Source organism: Daucus carota, chromosome 5 (assembly GCF_001625215.2).
Source record: "Daucus carota subsp. sativus chromosome 5, DH1 v3.0, whole genome shotgun sequence".
In the NCBI taxonomy this organism is placed as follows: Eukaryota; Viridiplantae; Streptophyta; class Magnoliopsida; order Apiales; family Apiaceae; genus Daucus; species Daucus carota.
The window spans coordinates 38,774,396-38,799,270 of NC_030385.2; the positions used below are offsets into that span (position 1 = coordinate 38,774,396).

The 24,875-nt window shown below is 34.6% G+C and overlaps 2 protein-coding genes and 1 long non-coding RNA gene across 5 annotated transcripts; 2 read left to right on the plus strand and 1 right to left on the minus strand.

The window, feature by feature from the left end:
- Nucleotides 1-3,529: 3,529 nt before the first annotated feature.
- On the minus strand, nucleotides 3,530-8,141 carry LOC108220658 (pentatricopeptide repeat-containing protein At5g52850, chloroplastic). Its single transcript, XM_017394481.2, has 2 exons — nucleotides 5,004-8,141; nucleotides 3,530-3,881 (listed from the first exon to the last, which is right to left on the minus strand). Exon 1 carries the CDS (start codon nucleotides 8,030-8,032, stop codon nucleotides 5,390-5,392), a length of 2,643 nt encoding a protein of 880 aa, XP_017249970.1. The 5' UTR covers nucleotides 8,033-8,141; the 3' UTR covers nucleotides 3,530-3,881; nucleotides 5,004-5,389.
- A 570-nt stretch (nucleotides 8,142-8,711) lies between these two features.
- LOC108223473 (uncharacterized) lies at nucleotides 8,712-20,353 on the plus strand. Of its 3 annotated transcripts, none has more exons than XR_001807267.2 (4): nucleotides 8,712-8,816; nucleotides 9,547-9,688; nucleotides 11,251-11,382; nucleotides 18,700-20,353. It is a non-coding gene; the product is annotated as an uncharacterized LOC108223473 (long non-coding RNA). The 3 variants fall into 3 exon arrangements; XR_010292027.1 differs by having other exon boundaries at nucleotides 19,207-20,353; XR_010292026.1 differs by having other exon boundaries at nucleotides 19,217-20,353.
- A 2,767-nt stretch (nucleotides 20,354-23,120) lies between these two features.
- On the plus strand, nucleotides 23,121-24,875 carry LOC108223626 (aquaporin PIP2-1). The gene is made up of 4 exons (XM_017397966.2): nucleotides 23,121-23,589; nucleotides 23,889-24,184; nucleotides 24,274-24,414; nucleotides 24,516-24,875. The coding sequence occupies exons 1-4, from the start codon at nucleotides 23,295-23,297 to the stop codon at nucleotides 24,627-24,629; spliced, it is 846 nt and encodes a 281-aa protein (XP_017253455.1). The 5' UTR covers nucleotides 23,121-23,294; the 3' UTR covers nucleotides 24,630-24,875.

A 24,875-nucleotide genomic window follows, 5' to 3' on the forward strand; every position in this document is an offset into this window, starting at 1 on the left:
TACATAAAATGTTTTTTATTAATTTTAATTTCATAAATAATGATATTCTCATGCACAGAAAATATTTGTTAATAAATTTCTTTAACTAAAGCAGAGTACAATACTCCTTCAGTCTCATTTAATTTTATATATTTACTGTTTGACACGTACTTTGATGCTTTTATAAAATATGGTTTTAGATTTATTTTCAATTTTTATCGAATAAAAATTAAAGAGAAGTATTAAATGCGTGCCGCTCCGCTGCGTATACAACTTGAAGCAAGGTCAAGTACATCCAATGATATGAAATTATTATTTAACATAATATTTTTTAAATTAACTAAATAGTTAGATATGAGTAAATAATTTTTTCCTTTAGGTTTCTTAAAATAAATATAGTTAAAAATAAGAGAAATTCATTGCTAACTTGGTCGGATACGTTGATGCGTGTATTTAATCTTATTTATGTGACATGAATGTTGTTACCTTTTCTTTTTTCTTGATAAAACATGAATGTTATTAAAAATCACCGATGCTGCACACACATTATTAAACAGATATGTCGGACTGTATTGGATTGTATGAACAAATCAACAATGTAATTGCCTCTCTCTTGCTGCCCCAGTAATCAATCAACTTCTCAGTAATCTACGTTATCTTTGTTCTACAATAGGGGTTAACGTTTAATTGAACTGAAAGTAATATAAAGTGACACATGACCGATTTATATTTTAAAATTACTCTAAATTACTATATCCCCAAACCTCTCGTCATTTTTCAATCCTTATGTCTTTGTCATGATTATTAATATCATACCGAGTTAAAAATAATTAACATAAATTTGTAATTAATTATTCCAAACTATGTTTCCAGACGAGACTTCTAGAGAGAATTAAAAGAATAATGGATATCAAATCTAGGTCTGACTTAAATATTGTTAATTCTTCAATAATGATGTGCTCAGTAATATTGTTTATAGGCACCAATTAGATAATTCATTTCTGCTCGGGGTGTAACAATCAATCCTTATCCTAACTACTTTTCTAACGCCACAATTAGTTTTCTAAGTAATAGATTTATAAGCTACATTATTTTAAGCAAGGCATCTCATGCTCGATTGTGGGGGTTCTTTGCTGGAAAAAAGTAATGCATGTTACGCGAAATCATATTTTATTTATTTATTTATACATTTCGCCTGGATTTAGATCTTGTGCCGATGGAATTGTAATTATTAAGCTTGTAATTTATAGGCTAATCATATTTATATCAGCATGTTGGTTTAAAAAACTCAGGTGTGCCAATCATAGATATTTTGTGTCATAATATAATTCTGTCATTTCCATGTACTGTGAATTATTTATCTTGTTGTACTATTGCACAACTGTTAATTATAAGTAAATACGAATCTAAGTAATCCATTCCATTGTTTAAGCAACAGTAAATTAAGTTATCGTTACAAGGACTTCAAATCTAAGATATCAAAATTATAAAAAGAAGATTATCGAAGAGCTCTTCAACATATCTTCTCACACATCCCACGAGAAGGTTATTTCAGATTCAAAGTTATGTCCATGACATTTTCACGACTTCAATAGCAGTAAAAATGAGATAATATTATTTTATATATTTTAAATTCGATTGCTAAGTTTATTCATGTACAAGCGCGTGAATAATAATTTTATACTATAATGTGCACTGTGCAGATAGGGTGCAGGGTGGATTCACATCCTTACTTAATTGAAATTTTTAATACTAAATATTATTCGCACGTATCGCATCAATATGCTGCTATCTTTGCTTATTGTTTATTTTCCGGTCTCATCCATTCCCCAACTCAATGTTCATCTCATATTCTTTGTATTTCAAAATTTTGTTAAGACAATAATTTAATATTATAATAACTCGAGAATTTGCTGTAATGAGTATAAAAGAAAATTCAATATTCGGCAATTTGAGTATGAGCATGAGAAAATGTTCAAACCCAAGAGTAGGAAATGAGTTTCGTGGTACAACTCAATCCTACGACCCCTTATTGCTATGAATATGTATATTTAATATTGCTCGAGAAAAGGAATATAAAAATTACCAGCCACACACACGATAAATACATTATATTAAAATATATTAGAACACTAAATTTCTAATATTTTTTATATGATGAATTATGACTTAGTTTTCTCTCATAAAATTAAATTTTGACAAGTATTATCCGAAGAGAACTATATTTCTATACTCAGGCATTATCTTTTATATCTAATATCTAGATTTTCTAATTTGTACAAATATTTCCTCATAGATGAAATGTAATAAACAAAAAAGAATTACTATAAAAAAAACCCACAAAATGGAGATATTATTTTCTTGTGAATGTTTGCAATGAAGTACACGTCACAAGGAGTTATAGTGAGTGCTAAAGAAGCCAATCAGGGTCTTAATCAATGGTCTATACACAATAAAGGCATATTAACTGGCTGGGCATACTTTGTAGTTGATGGTGGGAAAGAGTAGATTAGGGTAGTGGATCGGAGTTTAGGAGGTTTCACTTTCATGGAGCAAGGAGGATATAAATTTATTGTATAAGTGCGCTATGGACCACTACCAATTTCATTGTGCTCCATCATCTTCTTTTCATCAATCAATTCTCCAAGGTGGGTGAGACAAACCTTGTTCAGTCGTTGATTAAAGTTGTTACAACGATCACAGCTTGATTTTTCCTGACCTTATTATTATTCCCCCTTCTTTTCCTTTTTTCCCTGTAGAAATATGATTCTGAAAACTCCCGATCAAACCGATTAATCTTTCTGATTTAATTTTTAAAATTCAACTAGTCAATTATATTTTAATAAAAAATATTATATGTAATAAATTAAGTATTATATTAACGATTATTATAATATTATAAAATATCTAATATTTAATATGGCTAACACTAGATCATCCAATTAATCCCTCGTCAGCTCCTTTATCGATTAATCCATGTTCCTGACTTTAACAAACATAATAAATGTAAAATAAAGTATCTTAATCACAATTATAAAAATATATCACAATGCAATAGTACAGTTAATAATATAAAATATAAAATTATTGTACCTTTTGTTAATTAATTTAAATATGTTCATGTTTGAAAAGCATGCACTAGAAAAATGCACCAGTCTAAATTCGAATAACCTTTTGTACGCAAATCTCACATACGAAAGTGGAATTTTGAACAGATTTTCTAGAATTTTATATCTGTATACTTTCTGTTACACTCAACCAGTAATTTGTTTATTACATATGATGGTGAGCTCGGGACATGTTAATATGGTGGGAGCATTATTCTCTTGTTAGTTTTGGTCTGACCACGTTTGGAGAGGGTTACATTTGAATATTTCTACGTGGAGTTGTTTGTTTCTTATTCTTGATTAGTGGAAAGAGCATCAAGTACCATCATGCCAGTCCCCTACTAGTTCAAACTCTGACAAAGCTCACATAAAAAGTGTGCATCTTATTCAATAAAAATTACTCGATATTTAATTTGATGGAACGAACATATCTCGATACTTTTCCATTCTGTTTGCAAAAATTTATTCCTTTAACGATATTTTTTATTGATAGAATTATGTACACAGCTTTCACAATTAGCAGCTTCTGCAACAAGTTTATATTTTGATCTGTATAACATTATCCTAGCTTCACAATTACCTTGTTGATAAAAAAAATATATAAAAATCTACTATACCAGGATGTCTAAGAGCTCGTCAATGCATCTTTATCAATGTTACAGCTTTGACATATGAAGCTTTGTTGCTTGTGCATACAGATCGGGCTGATTGTTCGACGAGGCAGCAGCGTAGATTACACAGGCACCACATGGACCCAATTTATAACCATGCCAGCCTGCTAGGTTAGCAAAAGACCTGCACGTGTAAATAGATTGCAAGTTAACTAATCACTTCTCGCGGCCAGGATACATTTTGCTACAAAGAAAGCATGTCTTGTGTGGTATCTGAATCAAGAGGAAAGAAAACAAGGTGACTTGTGTTTTAGGATATCGACCATTTGTATTTCATTAATACTGTATTTGCATTTTTTTGCTTATAGTAAACATTACGGACACATACTTTACTGAAACGTCAGGAAATAAAACAAGACTACTTTATCACAGAGCAAATCGGAATTACAGATCACCAGTACATATGTAACTTCTAGATACATCACTTGGCCTAATTATCAGGAACATATATCAGGTTACACATCTTTACTACCAGAAATTTGAGTCTCTCTTATATTAATCTCGGACATAATACTGTATTCCTTGTCTACCAGTTGCAATCCCTGGATGAAAGAAAAAGTATCTTCTATCACCAGTCTTATGGAAAGTGCAATTACTATTATTAACGATATATCTGAGGAACAGACTTTAATTGGTCAAATATGCAGTTCCAAGCAACAAATTGTTGAATAGAGGCTATAGTAACAGACTAATGGCTAGGAACCATCAAAATTTAGAGAAGCTAGTAACAGACACAAGAATAAACTTCTGTAGTTGGTCATTACTAAAGCTGCATTTTGTGATCATATGAAGCAAGAGAAGCAAGTAACAGATACACAAACTCCTTTCCACCTTTTTTATTGAACAAACTGAGAATAATTTTTGACAATAACTTAATCAACAGAAGCTAGTGACATATACTGCCGCCCACAATTTCTTTTGCTTAACAAACATTATCCAAAAACTGAGATGTCTAGGACCATGGGGAATTTCACTAGAAGAGAATATAGTTCAAAGAAATAGCTAAAGAAAAAGACATAAAGCTAATACCAGTAACAAAACAATCATAAACAAAATGGCGTCCGTACGTTTGGCAAAGTGAACTTGCAACAAGTAGACACTAGATCGATTCAGACTAGCAATGAGAATAATTTAAAACACCATAAACATATTAAGACCGAACAAAATTGTAAGTAGTGCACCCAGAATCCAGTTATTCAGATATAGGGGGAAATTATTTAAAGGAATAAGGTAAAGCAAGTAATACCAGAATAGATTGGAGACATGTCAGAAGAAACTGGAAATGAGATGAAGACTGAATAGCCTAGACAAAGGAATACAACACCATTGTAGCATGCACTATAGTTTGCACATCCGGCATCCTATTTGTGCCGAACCTCCAACTCTGCCTTCTATAGATTTTTTACGAAGTACAAGGACTGTTATTCAGCAACTTGAAAATTTTCTACTGGTGAAACCATATGGTCTTCATGTGTGTTCTAATCGGAGCAGGTTTGTTTCCAGAGTCTCACAATATTTGTTACATAAATTTCTTAGGACATGAGTAATACAGAGATTGTTTCAGAAGCATTCTTTCCAGCTTATTCTCAAATTTGGCAACCGTATGGGCTCAGCTATTGTTTCTCCCATGCTTCACCAAAAGCCTCTGCATGAACACTCACCCTTCTTAAAACAATGAAAGCGGTTTCCATCTCTGACAATAATCTCCCTGTGAACCAATAATGTCAAATTCACCATAAATTCATGACAATCTTTGCAAATCCTTATATTCTTAATGATGCGTATTGGAGCAGTTGACGGGGCATTTAGAAGTCCAAATATAACAGCCAATTTCTCACTGTGGTACATTGAGGCTTTATTGGCTTCATAGGGATATCCCATGATTTTGAACTCACTTAACAGGAGATCTAGTTTCTCATGAATCTCATATATCTGTGGATGCATTCTATCTCCTGCACTGAAAAGATGTATCTTGTTCTGTATTTCCGTCCAGCTTTGTCCAGGATTCTTCCTTAATCCGTTCTCTTTCATTAGCCAGCGGGTATTATCACCTAATTCAGGCTGTCCAAAATCTTCATACATGTTTGCAAGCAACACATATATTGTGGGATCAGATGGTTCAAGCTCAAGACTTCGCCTGGCCATGTCTTCTCCAAGAGGTATGTTCCCGTGTAGTCTACAGGCACCTAACAACGTTTTGTAAACTAATGCATTTGGCTGAAAAGGCATTGATTCAATAACACCCACTGCTTCCGCTAGCCGGCCAGCACGACCGAGGAGATCAACTTTACAGACATAGTGATCTAATTGTGGCTCAATATTATATCTTTCTTTCATATGCTGAAAATGATCCAAACCGAGATCTACCAAACCACCATGACTACAAGCAAACAGAAGTAGCAACAAAGTAATTGCATCTGGGCGGATCCCTGCTAAAAGCATATCTTCAAAAGCTGTGAGGCTGGGCGAGATATGCCCATTTGATGCTAAAGCAAACATCAAACAGTTCCAGGAAGCCACATCAGGCTTATCTATCTCTTGAAAAGCTCTTACTGCATCATCTTTGCACCCACATTTTCCATACAAGTCAACTATGCCATTCGAAACAGAAATCCAGCTGTCCAACCCAGATTTCAGAGAAGAACAATGGAGCTGCTTTCCAGGTTCCATTGCACCTAAGCTTGCCGATGCAGATAAGAATGTAGCGAGGCTATATCCATCCATCTTTATATTATCAGCAAGCATGTGGCTAATAATGCTTAAAGCGGTTCCATGACATCCCATCTGATTGATCCTAGTGGCTATACCTGTATACGTGATGACATCTCTCTTGGCCATAATTTTAATGACACGGTGTGCATCATCCACCATGCCTAATCCAGCGTATGCATCTACAAGAGCGTTTCCCACAACTAAATCCTGGATTGCATTTTTCTTCATAATATACCCGTGAAGTTCTCTTGTCCGACTAGGAGAATATACACTACTACAAATCCAGAGGATGCTGGAAAGCGTGAAGGAATTAGGTTGCACCCCTGCGGATATCATCTCCTCAAATGCCTTCATAGACTCTTCTTGAAAACCATGTTCAGCTAAACCAGCAACTAACGAAGTCCAAGATATGACATTAGGTGAAGATATTTCTTTAAAAACTCCTAGAGCATTCTCCACTGTATAGGAACATTTCATGTACATATCGACAAGTGCATTTCCAACAGAGACATCATTTTGAAGACCAGCCATGAGTACCCGTGCATGAATCTGCTCACCCAGTTCTATTCCTGGAATCGATGAACAGGCATTCAGGATTCCAGAATATGTGTAGTTAGTTGGTACAATATCAGAACACAACATTTCAGTAAAGGCAGCAAAAGCTTTAGTGAAATCCATCTTTCTGATGAAACCAGATATAATAGCAGTGCACAAGAAAACATCACGTTCACGTGTTTGCTTCGAGACCTTCAACGCATTGTCCATTTCTTCGCATTTACAGTACATGTCAACAAGAGCAGTCTTTAAAACCAAAGCCGTCTTTACTCCCCATACAATAACTTGGGCATGAACTAATTTCCCGTAGTACAAACCAAGAAAACTTGATGCACCAAGAAGCTTCACAAAGGTATATTCATTAGGAACAACCCCAACTTGAATCATATCACTGTAGAGTTGCAACCCCCTTTTCCAGTTTTGAGCTTGTGTATACGCAGATATAATCGTTGTCCATAAAAGCGTATCAGCATTATCAACATTCTTAAACAATTCATATGCTTCCTTTACAAAACCACATTTAGAGTACAAATCAATCAAACTACTAGCTAAAATTCCATTTGTATCAAACCCATATTTAATCATATAACTCTGCAACTGACTTCCAAGACTAAACCTTCCCAAACTTGAACACGATCTTAGAACACTCGATAACGTAAACTCATTCGGATAATGCCCATCCCCTCTCATAAAATCAAACAACCTAAGCGCCTCCTCATGATCCTTACACTTGCTGTAAGCAGATAACATCCCAGACCAGGACACAACATCTCTGTGCGGCATTTCATCAAACAGGTGGCGTGCATGTTCAGGTCCATAACATTTAGAATAAATTGACAACAAATTGTTATTGAGTAGCACGTTATGTTCAAGACCCAGCTTGATTATCGGGCTGTGAGCACAAATGCCCTGTTTCAAAGACTTGGAGTTGCAATAAGTGAGGACATTTAAGCAAATGGTTTCAATGGAGCTCAGTTCAGATTTGTTGGGTAAACTCCTGCTTAACATTTCTTCTGTTCAAGACTAAGATTAAGATTGATGGTTCCATACTTCCATTTATATTACACACCACGTTTTAAGGAGTACATTTTTTCCAGCAACGTTCCAAGTATATTTGTTTGCTTTAATATTGTTTGAATTCTTGATACTCCCTCCGTTTCAATTTATATGTCCACTTTTAAGAAAATTTTTTATTTCAAATTAATTGTCCACTTCAACTTTCAATTCAAAATCATATTTCCAAAGTCAATTATACTCTACATATCTCTTATTTATATTTCCTAGATCAATCACACTCCACATATTTTAATCATTTAATGCAATTAATTTGTAAACATCCACTTTTTTTAAACTGTGTGATTTTTTTAAAGTGGACATCTAATTTGAAACGGAAGCCTGATATGTTTTTCTTGTTATTCTCAAACTTTTTTTCTAAAATAATATGATATTTATATTAATTTCAATTTGATAATTTATATACATGCATTATTATTATTATTATTATTATTATTATAAGTGAAAATTAATAATATATTATCAATTATAACTTGAAAAGAAATTTCGAAGCTAAGAATTTTGGAAATATTCAACATTTTTCTTGAAATATTTCCATATACAATTTCAGTAAGAAGAATTTATTATATATTAATTTTTATAAAATATTAAATTAAATTTTAGTTAAAATATGTGAAATATTTCGTGATGTATTCCCCGCACCATCTTCTCTGCTCTCCCCCACCCCATCTCCCTGGTTACTCAATTTCTCAACTCTGTTTGATACTGCATCTCTCAGGTATTATACGCTTCTTCTATGTATCCTTTATTATTATTATTATGATGATCTGTGTTGCTGATCCTGATTCTTTTGAATGTTTGCGTTGAAAAATCCAGGTTAAAATAGTGTTACAAGTACTGGATTAGTTTAAATATGTCACATGATTGGGTGCTTGTGTTGGAATCAATTTGGGATTTCTGACATTACTCCGGACTTAACGGAATTTGATAGTGTATGCAGTTTGAAACATATAAACCTGTTTAGTTTGGTAGAGGTATAGTTAGAAATATGGAGTAGAAAACAAATTCGTTTAAGGTATCTTGGAGTAACAACTTGATTAAAACTTGCGGGTTTTGGGAATACTCATGATCGATCTCTTTTCGTCTTTTGGAAATATAAAATTGCAGCTTATTCAGGGTCGTGATGATTTGGGGGCGTAATGAAATAACAGGGAACCGATATGAACAAAAAATGAAAGCCCAAAATCTTTTGATGCATGAAGAATGATTGGTCTATGGAAAAAAGTTGTGAATAAATAAGTAACTAAGATTTATTTTGTCGAATCAAGTATGTGCTTTTTATCCTACTAGGATTCTTTTATCGATGAACATGCTAAAATTTTACTTCTTCTAGATTTGTATTGTTATTGGTCTTACTTCATTTGTTATGGTTGCTATTTCTGCTTCATGGTATATGGACCCTACTTTATAGCTCATGTCATAATTATCCTTTCCCCCTTTAACCGTAGTCGACTAGTCGGCACATGATTACAGGTGATAGGTGCACAATAATCATCAATCGTGGAAGAGGCATAATTCAAGGGAGCTTGTACTTGCATTAGAAGTTGCTACAAAGTGTTATTAAGCTAAGGAGACGGCAAGCAAATTATGGTACTCTCTTCATCCCAACTGAATGTTAGCCAGTATGCAGCCGATTGTATTTTCAAATTGACCTTTCTCCCAACTAGTTATTACTGTTTAAGTTAACCCTGGTAGAGTTCAACCAGTCTAAGGGTTTAATATGTAGAAAGGAGAAACTTTATGTATGTTTGCATGAATCTAATTACACACACACACGCCCACCCACACCTGTCCTGGTACGCATTCTTAATACTCACTTGTGAAGGGTGATTAGGTAAAAATGACCATAACTCATATTTGGATATTCAACCTGCAAGATACCTTACAACGTAGGAGACTAAAATTGTGTTGAGAGACTTTTTGTAAAATCACCATGTAAATAGATTCTTGCAGTTACTATGTGAAAACAAATGCCAAAATAAATCGAGAAACAAAACTGGTCCTACTGCAATACTGTGAGAGATAAGTTTATTACTAGAAGTCTGAGATAATATAAATTATCTGATATGATAATCTTTAAAGTTGAAACAATTAGCATGGTCCTCACCTTGGGACATGAGATTCTGCTTTCTGCAAAAATGGTAGATATTATTTCTTTCGGCAATCGAGATCACAAAACCTTATAACACGACAATTGAATGGAAACAGATTATTGTTTCAAGTATCTTGCTTCTTCATAATTGATGTTTTAAATAGCTACCCATGAGTAATAGTTCAAATGCCTATCAAAGGGTTTCATTTCCCGTCTTATTTTTGTTATGTTAGTGTCAATACTATTGTTTAAAGAGCTAAAGAACTCGAGCAGTTAGTTAGCACTAAGGGGCATGACTTAGGAGTGGAGGACGTCAAAACTCAAAAGTAAACATTAAGCAGGTTGATTAAGGTAGATTCATACAAGCGTAGATGAGGTATTAGCGGGGAGTCGAGCAATGGCAACAAGTGATTAGTGATGAAATTGTAAATTGTAAAAACATAAAGTCTCATATCTATAAGCGTTAGTGATCTGGTTAGTACTTTATTGGACCAGCTTCTTGCTAACCTTTATACTTAGATGAGGTATTACTGGGATGTGATTGTTTAAAAAGAAGAATATTCACAATAACAACAATATAATATAAACAGAATTAGCAATTTAAGGGTGAAGTCATTATTACGTTATAGATAAAAAATCCTTTTTGAAACAAAGCTTCCAGAGCTGTTTGCAAAATAGCATTTTTTTTTTAATTTTTTAAAATTACGCTAAAGTCAAATCACAAGTTTGTGATACTTCATTTTGCCAATTAAAAATATACTTTTAATTGTATAGTAAGATTGTATAAATAATAGAATAGTATCATTTCCTGTGATATTGTTAGTGTAAAGCTCGATGATATTGAATAGATATGATATGAATTATGATGTTTTAGTAGTGAACATGGTTAATTTTGTTGTGTTTTAGATTCTATGAGGTAATCTTTTATTCTTATTTCTGTAACTTTCATATGTTATGGTTGGTAATTTTGCTTAATGGCCTCTGGGTGGACTCCTTTACAATTTATATCATAAATATTTTATGTCTCCCCCTTGTAACCTTAGTTCCTACTGGACTACAGGTGACATGTTTAATATGCATCAAGCAAGCACACTGCTCTATGGTGGAAGAAACTTAATTCACTAGAGGTTGCACTTGCATTGTGAGTTGCTACTGCGTGGTATTTTGCTAGGAAGGCAGCAATCAAAATATGGTACCATCCTCATCCCATCTGAATATTAATATTGACATACATGGTCAAACTGACCCTTTCTAAAAAGATTATCATTGTTTAATGTAATATACTGGTACTTGGTAGTGCTGAACCTGTCGGGGGCTTTAAATGTGTGCATGTATGTATACATACACCTGCACTGATGTGCATATTTGATCATCGCTTGTATGAAGGGTGATTTGGATGAATATGACTGTCTCATATAAGGATAGATCTGCAAGATATTTCACCACTTATAATAGTATTATTATAGAAGGAGATAAAACTTGCGTAATGAGACTCTGTCTCTAGGATTCAGACAATTCACTACTAAAAAAAATTCAACCAAATTGTCTTGCAACGACTGTATGAATTGCAAATACCAAAATAAACCGAGACACGACACAGTTTCCACTAAAACACCATAATTGTATGACTAAAAAGTCTGAGATAAACTATGAAGCTATCTAATGACGATCAAGTTCTTTGAATTCCCAATGTCACCATCCTCCTCGCCCAGTGCAATAGTGCGATCCTGAGATTCTGCTACTAGTTTGGAATCTGCATAAAGCATTCATAAGAACCAATTTATTATTTGGTCACCTCGTTACAGACTTTGGCAAGACAAAAGCTTAAAATTTTGAAATAAGAAAGCATACCTCTGAGCTCCTAAGTAAGCTCCCATAGTTTCCGAAGTCTGAATTAATTGGCGGGTTGCTTGAAGACACAGCATCTTCTGTAAATAGAGCATAACTATTTGCGTTAATTTGAATCCCTTATGTAAGTAATAAATTGTTTGATAGCTAAGGTATACAACACATGTTTATGTTAAAACATGCTTACTTAACTAGAGTGTTTAAAACATGCTTACTGAACTAGAGGATATAAAACATGTTTACTCATCTAGAGTACCTTTTGTAGAAATTTACAATAACAAATCACACAATCAATTGTAATTTACAAACAAATTGACAAAACAATACAGATATTTATGCTTATAATTGAGTAGTAATTCAGTCGTATTATGCAACAAAGTGAAAATGTGTCTAATCTTATTCTGTTTATTTATACTTTAGTCATAGAAATTGAAGAAAAATCATCTTACCCCGACCGATGATTTGCTCAGCCAAAGCATTCCTGCATCTCGTTTTCTGCGGGAGAATATTAATCAAAGGCAGTTCTTTTATATGTATTTTCTAAGACACTTCCAGTATATTAGTATAAATATGCATATCTAGTAGAGAAATGTACCTGCAAGTGGCTCTTCAAATGGTCGAGCGTTAACCCCCTCACATTCATTTTATTCAGTATGGCCTTTGGTGTGGCTTCTGCAAGTATATTGAAATATTTGTTACTTAGTAGATTATAGATGAAAAGGATATACATTCTTCAGCATATAGTAGGTCCTATAATTGTGAATTAGTGAGTCCTACAGAATATGAAAAAGATGTACATTCTTCGGCATATAGTAGGTTCTACAAATGTGAGTTAGTGAGTCGTACAGAAATATTAAAAGCTATATCCTTAGACAACGCTATCACAAGAATGGGTTCATAATTTATCTTTATGACCCTATAAATAAATATTTTACTTTAAAACCATAATATAGAAGTTTTAAACATTTATTTAAATTAACTACAATGCAAAAGTACAACTAATATATATATGTGCAAGTACAGAAATATATAGATTCCAAGTTTCAACCAAAAAAGAACTTTCAAAACAATATTTAATATGTACATGTGTGTGAACTCGTGCTAGAGCACATCAGACAAGGGTTTAGGAACTTACTAGAGAGACCACCGAGCTTTGTGGCTGCGCGAATGAAACGTTCGTGAAGCTCAGGGGTCCATCTAAGGCGTGGCTTTCCCCTTTGAAAAATTGGAGTATCTAGTCTGATTTCAAGAACTTCTTCTTCTTCTTCTTCTTCTGCTTCTTCTTCTTCTTCTTCTTCTCCATTTCTCATCACTTGTACCTGCTGTTCCTGAGCTGCTGCACGTTGTTCCACCAGGTAAGTCGGGGTCTCTGGCACATGAGCTACTGCATGTTGATGCAGAAGGTAAGCTGAGGGAGCCTCTTGCACTTGAGCTGCTGCACGTTGATGCACATGGTAAGCCAAGGGGGCCTCTTGCACTTGAGCTGCTGCACGTTGACGCACCAGGTAAGCCGGGGCCTCTTGCACCTGAGCATCCGCAGGTTGACGCAGCGAGTAAGCCGAGACCTCTTGTTGACGCAGCGAGTAAGCCGAGACATCTTGTTGACGCAGCGAGTAAGTCGAGACCTCTTGAGTTTGAGCTGCAGCAGGTTGATACAGCGGATAAGTCGGGGACTTTTTTAGAGGATGATACATGATACCTGAATGATTAAAGGGCCCATTTTTCGTCATTGAACTCTGCTGCACACCAAACCCATAGTTTTGGTTCAGGGGCACATGATAGCTAGCAGGGGTTGAAGCACTAGGGTATGCCCCAATATTCGTCATTGAACTCTGCTGCATCAGATATCTTTGAGGGGCTGAATAGCTAGGGTTCCTTACTGAATGATAAAAGGAGCTATTATTCGTTATTAAACCCTGCTGTATACCAGAACCATGATTTTGATTCTGGTGCATCGGGTAGCTTGAAGGGGTTGAATAAGTAGATTTCATGGCACTGTGAAGTTGGCCACTGAATTGTTCATAGTTGGGTTCACCAAACCCTGGCTGTGACTCATTATCACTGCCCTGTTTTTGTTGAGAAGGATGGCTTGGATACAGGGCTGATGTTGACCTCATTCCTGAATACATTTTTTCTCTCTAGCTATATTGTGGGTATTTTTTCTCTTTGGGATGCCATACACAAGCCGCACTCTATTTATAATGAAATATTCTTGGCTTATGTGCTCAATTTAGTAAAATTATTCCGCCTTTTTGCGAGTAGTGATATAAAATAGAAAAAGGACGCGTCCTTTCGTGGGAATACAATTTAGTAAAATTATTCCACTTTTTGCGAGTAGTGATATAAAATAGAAAAAGGACGCGTCCTTTCACGGGAATCTATATTTTTCTAAATCTGTGTTTGTTTTCCGAAATCGGTAGTTAAAGTTGAACGATCAAATATTCGTTTGCGATGCACTGACGTAAGCCATATCTGTATTATATGTATAATAATTATGTGTTCATTTTAATCATTATTATCTAAAAGTAGACTCCTAGTCTCCAAACATTATGTACAAACTACAATATCAATCTAAATATACGCAAGTAGTGTACATGCTTTATTCTAATACTCAAAATCGATATTCATGATTCTTAAATTTATTTATTCACATGAACTTTGCTTTTGTATAACACTATATTAACTTATCAAATGATTGTACAATATATATTTATAAATATGCTACGCTTTATCTTTAGAATAATACATTAATACAAATTTTCCCTCTTTTACGATCAAGAAATATGACATGGGTATTGTTTAAATTTATGTGTTTAAATTATTGTGTTTTTTCCATATAATATCATAGTAACTTATTAAAATATTGTACAATACATTCTAATAAACATACTATGCATTATTTTTAAATCAAATATGCATGTATATATAATTTTTCTCTAAATTTAAGATAAGCTATTTTAGTGAATAAATACGCATGCTTTTAAATTTATATATTTTTGCACATTTTGTTTAAACAATTTTATACTTTATATATATATATGTGTGTGTGTGTGTGTGTGTGTGTGTGTATGTATGTATATGTATGTATGTGTATGTATATATGTAATTGCTCAAATACAAACCAAGGGAAACCACCCTTAAACGACATCACCCACCCTCTACATGTCATTACCCAACCCTTATATGTTATCACCCACTTAGGGCCCGCCCTCGCCGTCACTAAATTCACCTCTAGAGCCTCGCAAAGGCTCCGGACAGGCCTTGGACAGGCTTGGGACAGCCCTAAGAGCCAAAACTAGGCCCTATCATGGTCCCACTACGCCACAACCCCGACCCTACTAGGTCCCACATAGGTCTCGTCTAGGCCCATCTAGGGATCCATCCCCGACCCCAAAACCCTTCCCATTCTACATAAAAACACTGGGTTGTATTTAATTTGTATTTTAGTGGTTTGTATTGGATTAGGACTTCACACACACACACACACACACACACACATATATCATTGCTCGCTGAAGGAGCAATTAGGGTTCGCTCAAGGATTGGGATTGGTGCTCATCGAAGCAATTAGGGTTCAAAGATTCAGATCAATTAGGGTTTAATTGAATTAGGATCAATTAGGGTTTAATTGGGATTAGGATCTTTGATCCTAATTGAATCTTTGAACACTAATTGCTCCTAATTGAATCTTTGAACCCTAATTGCTTCGATTAGCATCAATCCCAATCCTTGAGCTAACCCTAATTGCTCCTAATAGGCAATTAGAATATGCAAAATTATGGAACCCAGACTGCCACGTCAGCATGACGTCACTGTCACGTCAGCAAAGTGCTGGTGTGGCAACTGTCACATCAGCAGACCCGCCACTTAAGCATTGGGCCTGCTTGTCAACGGTGGGCCCCCCAGAAAAAAATAAAAAATATGAAGTCATGCAGTGGAGTGCAGTTAGAAATTATGGAGTGGGTATTGTAAAATTGGGAGTGTACCTGGTGGTTTTTAGTTTGTAGGCAATTTGTTTTTTTATATAAAGTTAATGATAAATCCTTAATAGTTATACTTAAACTTGATACTAATAAAAATAAGCGCCGGGTATTATTTTTATCTATTTGCAATATATATATTTTTCCATATAGGCATATAAGCTTTCTTTTTAATATTCAATATTTTGTTTTTCTTTTATTTTCAGTTAATACTTAATTGTATAAAATTATCAAAAAAAAAAAAGAAAAAAAAATACTTAATGTTGCATAAAATTATCTAAAAGAAAAGAAAAATATCTAAAAGAAGTAAGAAAAGAGCGAAAATGTCCAAATTAGTAGAATGACAAAGAAAAAATAGTATAAAAAGAAAGATCCAAAATTCTACAGTAGTGGAAATGTTTTGAATGATTTTTGGAATATTTGGAAATAAGTATTTCTTAATAAGTGCTATCAAATATCTATAACAGGTGTACATTACATTATCTTTAGTTATATGTTTTGTAGGTTTTAAATTTTTACGGTTTTCTAGTTTTAATAATTTATAATTTATGCATGATTCAAATAACGCACTAATTTGCCTATATGGTGATACATTGTAATTGTAGTGTGTTGATAAATTAAATTGTTTGGAATTTGTATGTGCAATTTGTTAAAATATAAATTCATGAAAATATAAGTAATAATGGTGGAAGAGGTACAATCTTGACATATTTATTTACTTTATGTTACACTTATATTAGTTGTAAATGTTAATATAATTATAAATATAAATGTTGTCGTCGCCTCCGTAATTGTTATTTAAGAAATTTGAACAACTATATTATTGCTTGATCAAAGAATTAGGATATAATTATTATGAAAACAAAACAACCGGCAAGGTCATTCTTGTAATTTTTATATGGTTTTTATTACACGTTAACGTCTTGCCTGGATTTGTTGTAGTAGAAATATGTTATACTAATATCCTGTTTATTTGTCTATTATTTATTTTGTGAATGAATATGCTGAAGATATTAATTCTAATGAAATAAAAGTGCAGTTTTCCATAGTTCATTTAGGTCTGCCTACTACTATGGGGTGAAATAACAATGCAGTTTTGTGTTTCTTGAAAGAGTGAATGAGGACTCATTTTCAGGGGTGGGATAGTAAAATCCTTTCTTGGTCAGTGAAGGAAATATTGTTGAATGTAATGACGCTTCCTTCGTGTGCCATGAGTGTTTTTCTCTTACCAATTGGATTTTGGTATGTGGTGGAAAGAATGATGTCCAAATCCTGGTGAAATCTGCTTGTGTTAGAGGAGTGTCGGGGGAATTTAGTGGATGAGTTGAGATAGTATGACGAGAGACAAACATGTTGGTGGTATAGATTATTCGAGTTTGATGGATATTAATATAGCTATGTTAGGGAAGCATGGATGAAGGTTGTTGGTTGGGCTAGAGTTGTTGATTAGCAAAGTGTTCCAGACTTTGTAATTTTTTAGACATGTGACTTTCTTTCTGCAGATATAGGCTCTAATCCTAACTGTAATTGGAGAAGTATCATTGTTTCGCAACATAGTCTCAAGGACAGACTGTAAAGAAGAATTCGGAACGAATATTCTCTTCTAATTACTCAAGATCTGTGGATGTTAGGAGCACTCCTATTCCAAAACCTATCGGACCTGAATTTGAACATTTATGGTAAACAGTGTTTTAGAAGTTGGAAGCAATGTGTGGGATTATGAGGTAGTGATTGATTTGTTCTCAGTCAGTAATGTGGCTTGTATCTTCGGAATTCATCATTGTTTGTAATCCACAGAAGACTACTGGTATTGGGTCTATGAGAAGAGTGGTCACTATTCAGTTCAAATTGCTTACCAGCATTTACAAACTCTGAAAAGTCCTTATCCTGCTTATGCTAATTTTGCATTCAAAGTGGAAGTGGAAGTGGAATTGATTTCTTATGTTTGTAGTTTTTTTTTGCTGAAACTGGTTTTCATTGCTTGGTTTCCTATTAATATTTTGTGGGAGTGATGGGAGCTGACAGGTTTTACTTGAGTAGTTGAAGGGAGTTTGGCTTTGTATGGGATGGGGTGGAAGAGTTGATAAAGGGAGTTGAATCGTCCAGCCTTAATCAAATGTTTATGATTTGTTGGGGGTGTTTGGAAACCCCATAATAAGCTTGTGTGGCAGCAGCATACGATGAAGGTATAGGATTTGTTGCATTTGCTAACGCAACTCTTAACCAATGGATGAAGGCTGAGGGAAGAGGTAATATTTCTCTTTTGCGACCTAAGTTACCCGGGCTCGGGTACGGCTGTCCGACACGGGTGCGGATCTGAGTGTCGGATCCTTATTTTTCTGAAAATTAAGATTCTTGGATGTGAGTCCGAAATCTGACACAGGTGTGGGGATCGGAATATAAGCTTAACATAAAGGAAAATTTATATATTCAAATTCCATTTCACATCTTAAAAAGTATGTGTGTATAGTGTTTTCCACCAATTAAACTTGTACACGTTATATGTATCATACCCGTCTCATAAAGTCAAAGAATAACATAGAAAAAGTCGTATACAGACCTTGCTCTTTACGAAGAAGTTGTTGTAAGCCTTTTATATCATTTTTTACTTTGGTTGTTACAAGATGAAGTGTCCGGTTTTACTATGAAAGATCCAAGTCAGATCATGTACACATACCCAGGTCATTTCCGGCGGACACGGGTATTAGGCCAAAATCGAAGAGTCCATGTAACAAAGGTTGCGACCCTGGTGAAGGGGATGGTAAAGAGAGTTAGACTGCGCCTGCTTCATACATTAAGTTTAATGCAGATGCATCATTGTTAAATGAGGGGCAGTTTAGTATTGGCTATATGGTTAGGGATGAGATTGATAGTTTGGTGGAAGCACTGGCGTGATGCCAAGCTGGGAAAGTGGCTGAGGTGATGTGCACTAAGGAACAATGGTCAATATGGACTTGTTGGTGGTGGAAGCAAATTGTAGTTCTCTTCATATGTGTGTAGCTTTTGGATTGATTATTGTAAACATTGTATGAGTTTTTATATATTTTTTTTCTGTGAAAAATATGCAAATCGAGCTGCGCATCTGTAAATCTATAAATTTAGAAAGGTTAATAATTTATAAACTTATAGAGGATTTAGTTTGTATGAATTATAATATCGCTGGTTCAAGCTACACCATGTCTTTGAAGCATTTGGCAGGCTACAGGAAAGAATGAATGTTGACATGGGCTTTGCCTCTTCTGCCCCAACCAGAGAACCGGAGTTGCACTCAATTCCTCGTGACGATTGTTGCTTCGTTCTTGGGCATCTATCTTCCCTTCTCATGGTACCCTTGTCATCCCAGACAACCAGTCCGCCATTGAGAGAGAGGTGGCCTAGTCCGTGCTGGTTACACATGCATTCATGGATGTCTTCTGTCACAAGTCCTGTAGTTTTTTTAATTGTGTTTTGTATCTTTTTTTGAGTTTCCTTTTAGTTTCATATATCTGTATCACATAAAAAGTAAATATAGGGAGATGCCCATTTATTTGCACTATAAAGTGTTTGGTGAATTGGCCATATTATGTCCGGGAGCTAGTGAGTTTTGAACCCGGGAGTTAGTGAGGTTTGAACCCGCTGGGATATTAGTTTTCATTTTGTCAATTGCCGCTTTGTTTTTTCTATTCCACCTTCCATACTCTCAAGTCTCATCTTGTATTTCCCTGACACCCTCCTGAATTTCCTCCTAATTTTGAGTATATCAATGGCCAATAATTTCCCTTATTTCAGCCTAGCAAAATTATATAAACCCTAAACCACAAAGTGATCGCCATTCACCTCTCTTCTCAAACCAAATATCTGAAATACACATTGGGTTTCAGAGGATCCTCAATCCACAACCTCTCTTTCTCATCATCACATACCAAGGAGAACGGGAGATTAATTAAAACTTTGAATTCTTCAAAGTAATTAATCTCTTATAACCATCATAATGGCAGTGTTTAAGAAAGGCATGCAAGCTAAACCTTGGATGGAGGTAGCGCCTTCGCGTATAATCTCGCCGCAGAAACCCTCTTGTACGCCTAAATTGGCAACAATCAGGGAGGAGAGAAACGAGGATTATGAAGATGGTAATGATCAAGATTAAGTATTAAAATTGTTTTATTACTTGCTCATTGATTAACCTGGAGCTTTTCATGGCTCCCTGTCTATGTATGTCTTCGTCTGTGAACCACGGCTCGATTTTTAGGTGATATGGTTACATTATGTATACAATGACCTACATGATATGAGGTGTATATTGTAGTTCGTTCATCTCTGTAATATGTAATGTAAATACCATTATTTATTCTTCAATGGTGAATACGCTGCAATATGCTAGCAATCTTTGTGTCCTCGTCGAGTAATCGTACTTCCATTATGCCACCATCTTTACATTTTGCGTTTTAGAAATGTCAGACCATGCTCTTAATTTCCAACAAATTATTTAAAATTTTGCACGGTTAAATTTATCCCTTTTTTTGCCAATAAAGATTTATCCCTGTTTGTTGTAAAGATTATTTAAAATGAGTAGTTATATCATAGAACGATTCAGAATTTATTTGAGATTTTTTGGATAAATCGGAGACTTTTAGTCATAATGACAATAATCGGTAAATTGGTAAAAAAAAAATAACACCAGATTTTGAAAGAATGTAAAGAGTAAATGACAAAAACAAACGTAAATAGGGATAATATTACTTTAGAAAAAGGTTAATTGCATAAAATTCCCTGAAATTTGATTATACTCATAGTTCTATACAGTGTACTTCATATCTCTTAAGTTGTGTTATAATTTCAACTGCAACTCTCATCGTATCGGAGTGTCAATATTAACATCGATTCTAATTTGCCCAAACTTGTTCAAACATTCAATGGTGATACACAAAATTAGCAGGAAACAACTCAAATAAAGCTTCGAAACTTTCTACCCATAAGGTGCCGTGATATGGATTACGAAAGGGGTCGACCTCGAGTTTACAATTTCAACTGCTCAAGCAAATATTTGTGCTTCGTATTAATTTACATATTTTATGAGTAAGACTATGATATAGTATTACTTATGAATAAAATAATTCTTTCAAAAACATCCACCAAACTTCTTCCTGTAAATCTGAATTATTTTTAATTTTAAAATTGTGTCAGACTTATCGCACAGTCAAATCCATACCACGGTTACTCATTCCAACACCATATTACTCCCGAACTAACGACCTCTCAATATTATATTATAAAATCACGATATCAATAATATATTCTGTTATTATTTACAATAATCAAATTATAAGATATACGAAAAAAAGATAAATAACCATATTTATTACAGCAAAAAACACATAAGTACGCATGACTCCTAGAACTGTACTTTTTTAATCTGATTTGTATAAATTAACTTATCCTTAAGTATCAATAATTATAAACGAAGCAACTAACGTCTGCGATTAAGAATGCTATCAACAGAAAATGACATGCTGATTACATGACACCTGGTGCATCCTTAAGCCACTAAAACTCCATTAACCATGAGTAAACATCAAAGACCTTAATTAATTAACCAATTAATGAAGATGTGATAATATATGAATATGTACAGGTCACTGATTATGTGTGGAGTAATTATAATCAAAATAATACTAGTTTCCACTACATTTCTGTGGTTTGGAAATAAAAAATGTGGTGAAAAGGATGTTAGCAGCTGGACGGTGGACATTTTGTTAAAGATGGTCGGTTCATTCCGATAGCAACCCACTTCTATAGAGTATGATTTATAATCATTTCATTTATACAAACCTTAATAACTTCCCATTTAGGAAAATATTCGGCTTCTTCAAAATATTGTTCATACCATTTTTTCGAGTAAATGAGATTGGAATTGATACAAACGTACCGTCAAATTAAAAAACGGTTATTAGCGTGTGTTCATGAACATATATCAGAAAATCCGATGAATAAATTGCAGGTCTGTGTGTAAGGCTATATATGTAGAGGCCTTTATGAGCATTTAGGCAAACATGAAAATGTGCAGATTGTCAGCATATAGGAGCGTACAAATAAAACCATGTTCATCTTTCTGCTTTACAGTTATTGTGAGGTGTAAGTGTCTGGTGAGTTGATCTGTCAAATCCCTTTCTGTGTCAGATCCTATCTGTCAATGCTCTGCTTATCCACACTATGACAACAATGATTTTCAGCCACTTTCATACGTGTCTTAATTATAATTCCCGACCTAATTAATCGCAAGGTCTTTCAACTTTTAAAAGGATAAGCATTAGCAGTTACGTGCAAATCCTTTTTAATAATCTAACGACTTTGTTAATTGAAATTTTAGTCTTCTTGGACTTTCTGATTGCACCTCATTTAAATATGCATGCATATTGTTGAATGTATTTACATTTTACAGTGTTCAATCAACAAATATAACAGGTAAAAACTTGACATATAGTTCATGGTCAGTATGGCTGGACCATTGCATAGTTGCTTATCAATACCAACTCTAGCTGGACGCCAAATATTTCTTACCAACATAAACTTGGATCTTTTAGCAGTTGAGTTAGGTGAAAGTGCAGTAGTTGTAACCTGTGATCAGTTTTTACACATTTCATAAACATAGACAGACAAGATCTATTTTTAGGATCCTGGTTTTAAAATTTTTGAACTTTTTATTGATAAATGTACAAAGGTAACTACTTTTTATTTAGGTAGAGGAAGCTTATTAGTGGAGTTTTTTGTGCACCCACGGAACATGGCATGAGTACATGCTAGAAAATTCGATATATGAATTATATAAAACATATATAATTTAGAATCTTGAAAACTAATTTTAGCTAGGATCTCGCAAATTTCAGGATACCGACACCGCAGGAGTATCCGTTGTTATTGATGCAGGAGTTCATAACAATTACATAACGGCTCGTTTCATAGGAGTAGAAAGGTAAGAGTTTTGAGAACTTAAAACTTAAAAAGTATCGGAGAAGAGCCGTTGGCATATGTACAGTAGGGGGACCATCCTATTGCTTTACTTTCTTTTAATTACTATGGGCGGCAAATTAATTATGTTTATTACTAACAAAATATACACTAATACATTGATAATCCATAAAAAATGGAAAATGATTAGTAAAGATGAGGTAGGGTTTTACACATAATGATTAATCTCCTCTCTTTCTCCCCTTAAATACTAACCCTCTCCTGCTCATCCACTCACACTCCACTCTTTCTCTCTCTCTCTCTCTCTCTGAGCACAGACAAAAAATAGAAGATGGGAAAAGAAGAAGTTGCAGAGGCCACCCATGAGTATTCCGGCAAGGACTACCAGGACCCACCGCCGGCAGACTTTATTGGGATTGATGACCTGGGCAAATGGTCATTTTACAGAGCTCTCATAGCTGAGTTCATAGCCACCTTACTGTTTCTTTACATTACTGTGTTGACTGTGATTGGCTACAAGAGCCAGTCTGCTACTGATGAATGTGGTGGCGTTGGACTTCTTGGAATTGCATGGGCCTTTGGTGGCATGATTTTCATTCTTGTTTACTGCACCGCCGGTATCTCTGGTCAGTACTCTTCACTTTCTGTGATCTTATAGTTCTCGTTTGAGTCTCACCCTATTAAATCTCGTGTTTTTAGGTAAGTTAATTAAAAAAAATTACGCGCTAAGTATTTTATTTAAGAACTTCACCACCTTTAGGTATTTATAGAAGTACATGTACATGTATGATGCATATTTTGAGTAATTTAAATAGATAGAAGAATTAGATTCGTACCATGTTAAGTTACCAGTTCGACTAAAAAGTTTATAATTATAGACGGGCTGATGAGTTAAAATTAAATTAATATGTTTAAACAATTGCAGGAGGACATATCAACCCAGCAGTAACATTTGGATTGTTCTTGGCAAGAAAAGTGTCTCTAATTAGAGCAGTGATGTACATGGTAGCTCAGTGTTTGGGTGCAATTTGTGGAGTAGGTTTAGTAAAGGCTTTCCAGAAGTCATACTACAATAGGTATGGTGGTGGGGCTAATGAGTTGGCTGATGGCTACAACAAGGGCACTGGCTTGGGTGCTGAAATTATTGGTACTTTTGTTCTTGTCTACACTGTTTTCTCTGCTACTGATCCCAAGAGAAATGCCAGAGATTCTCATGTCCCTGTATGTTACCTTCCTTTTTTTTTTTTTGACAGTTTTTGTAATTTTTCTAAATAAGTTTATGAATCTGACATTTGTTTGCGGTAATTCAGGTTCTGGCTCCCCTTCCCATCGGATTTGCTGTGTTCATGGTTCACCTCGCCACGATTCCCATCACCGGAACTGGAATCAACCCCGCCAGGAGTTTCGGAGCTGCTGTTATTTACAACAAAGACAAGGCCTGGGATGATCAAGTATGTAGCTCATCTTAAATCATTGCCTTGTTCAAATCTTTACATTAACCGATCCATATAGTATATATACTTGTTATTAATATATTTTAATTATTTTTCAGTGGATTTTCTGGGTTGGGCCCTTCATTGGAGCAGCCATTGCTGCATTCTACCACCAGTACATTCTGAGAGCAGCCGCCATCAAGGCACTTGGCTCTTTCAGGAGCAATGCCTAAAAGCTTTAGTTTGTGCACATGATCAAGTATTTGTGGCATCAGTTCTGTCTCTGTTTCTACCTCTTTATAAAAATGGAGCTGGAAGGGGCTGAACCATGGAATTGTAGATAATTTGAATTAAATTATGCTTCCTTTGTGAGAATATTAAGTTTGTAATTTTCTGTTTGTTGTACTTGTATTTTTTTGTGGTCTTGTGATCGTTTATGTATCCTTCCATCCCTTAATAATATTCTCCATCCTTTTCTC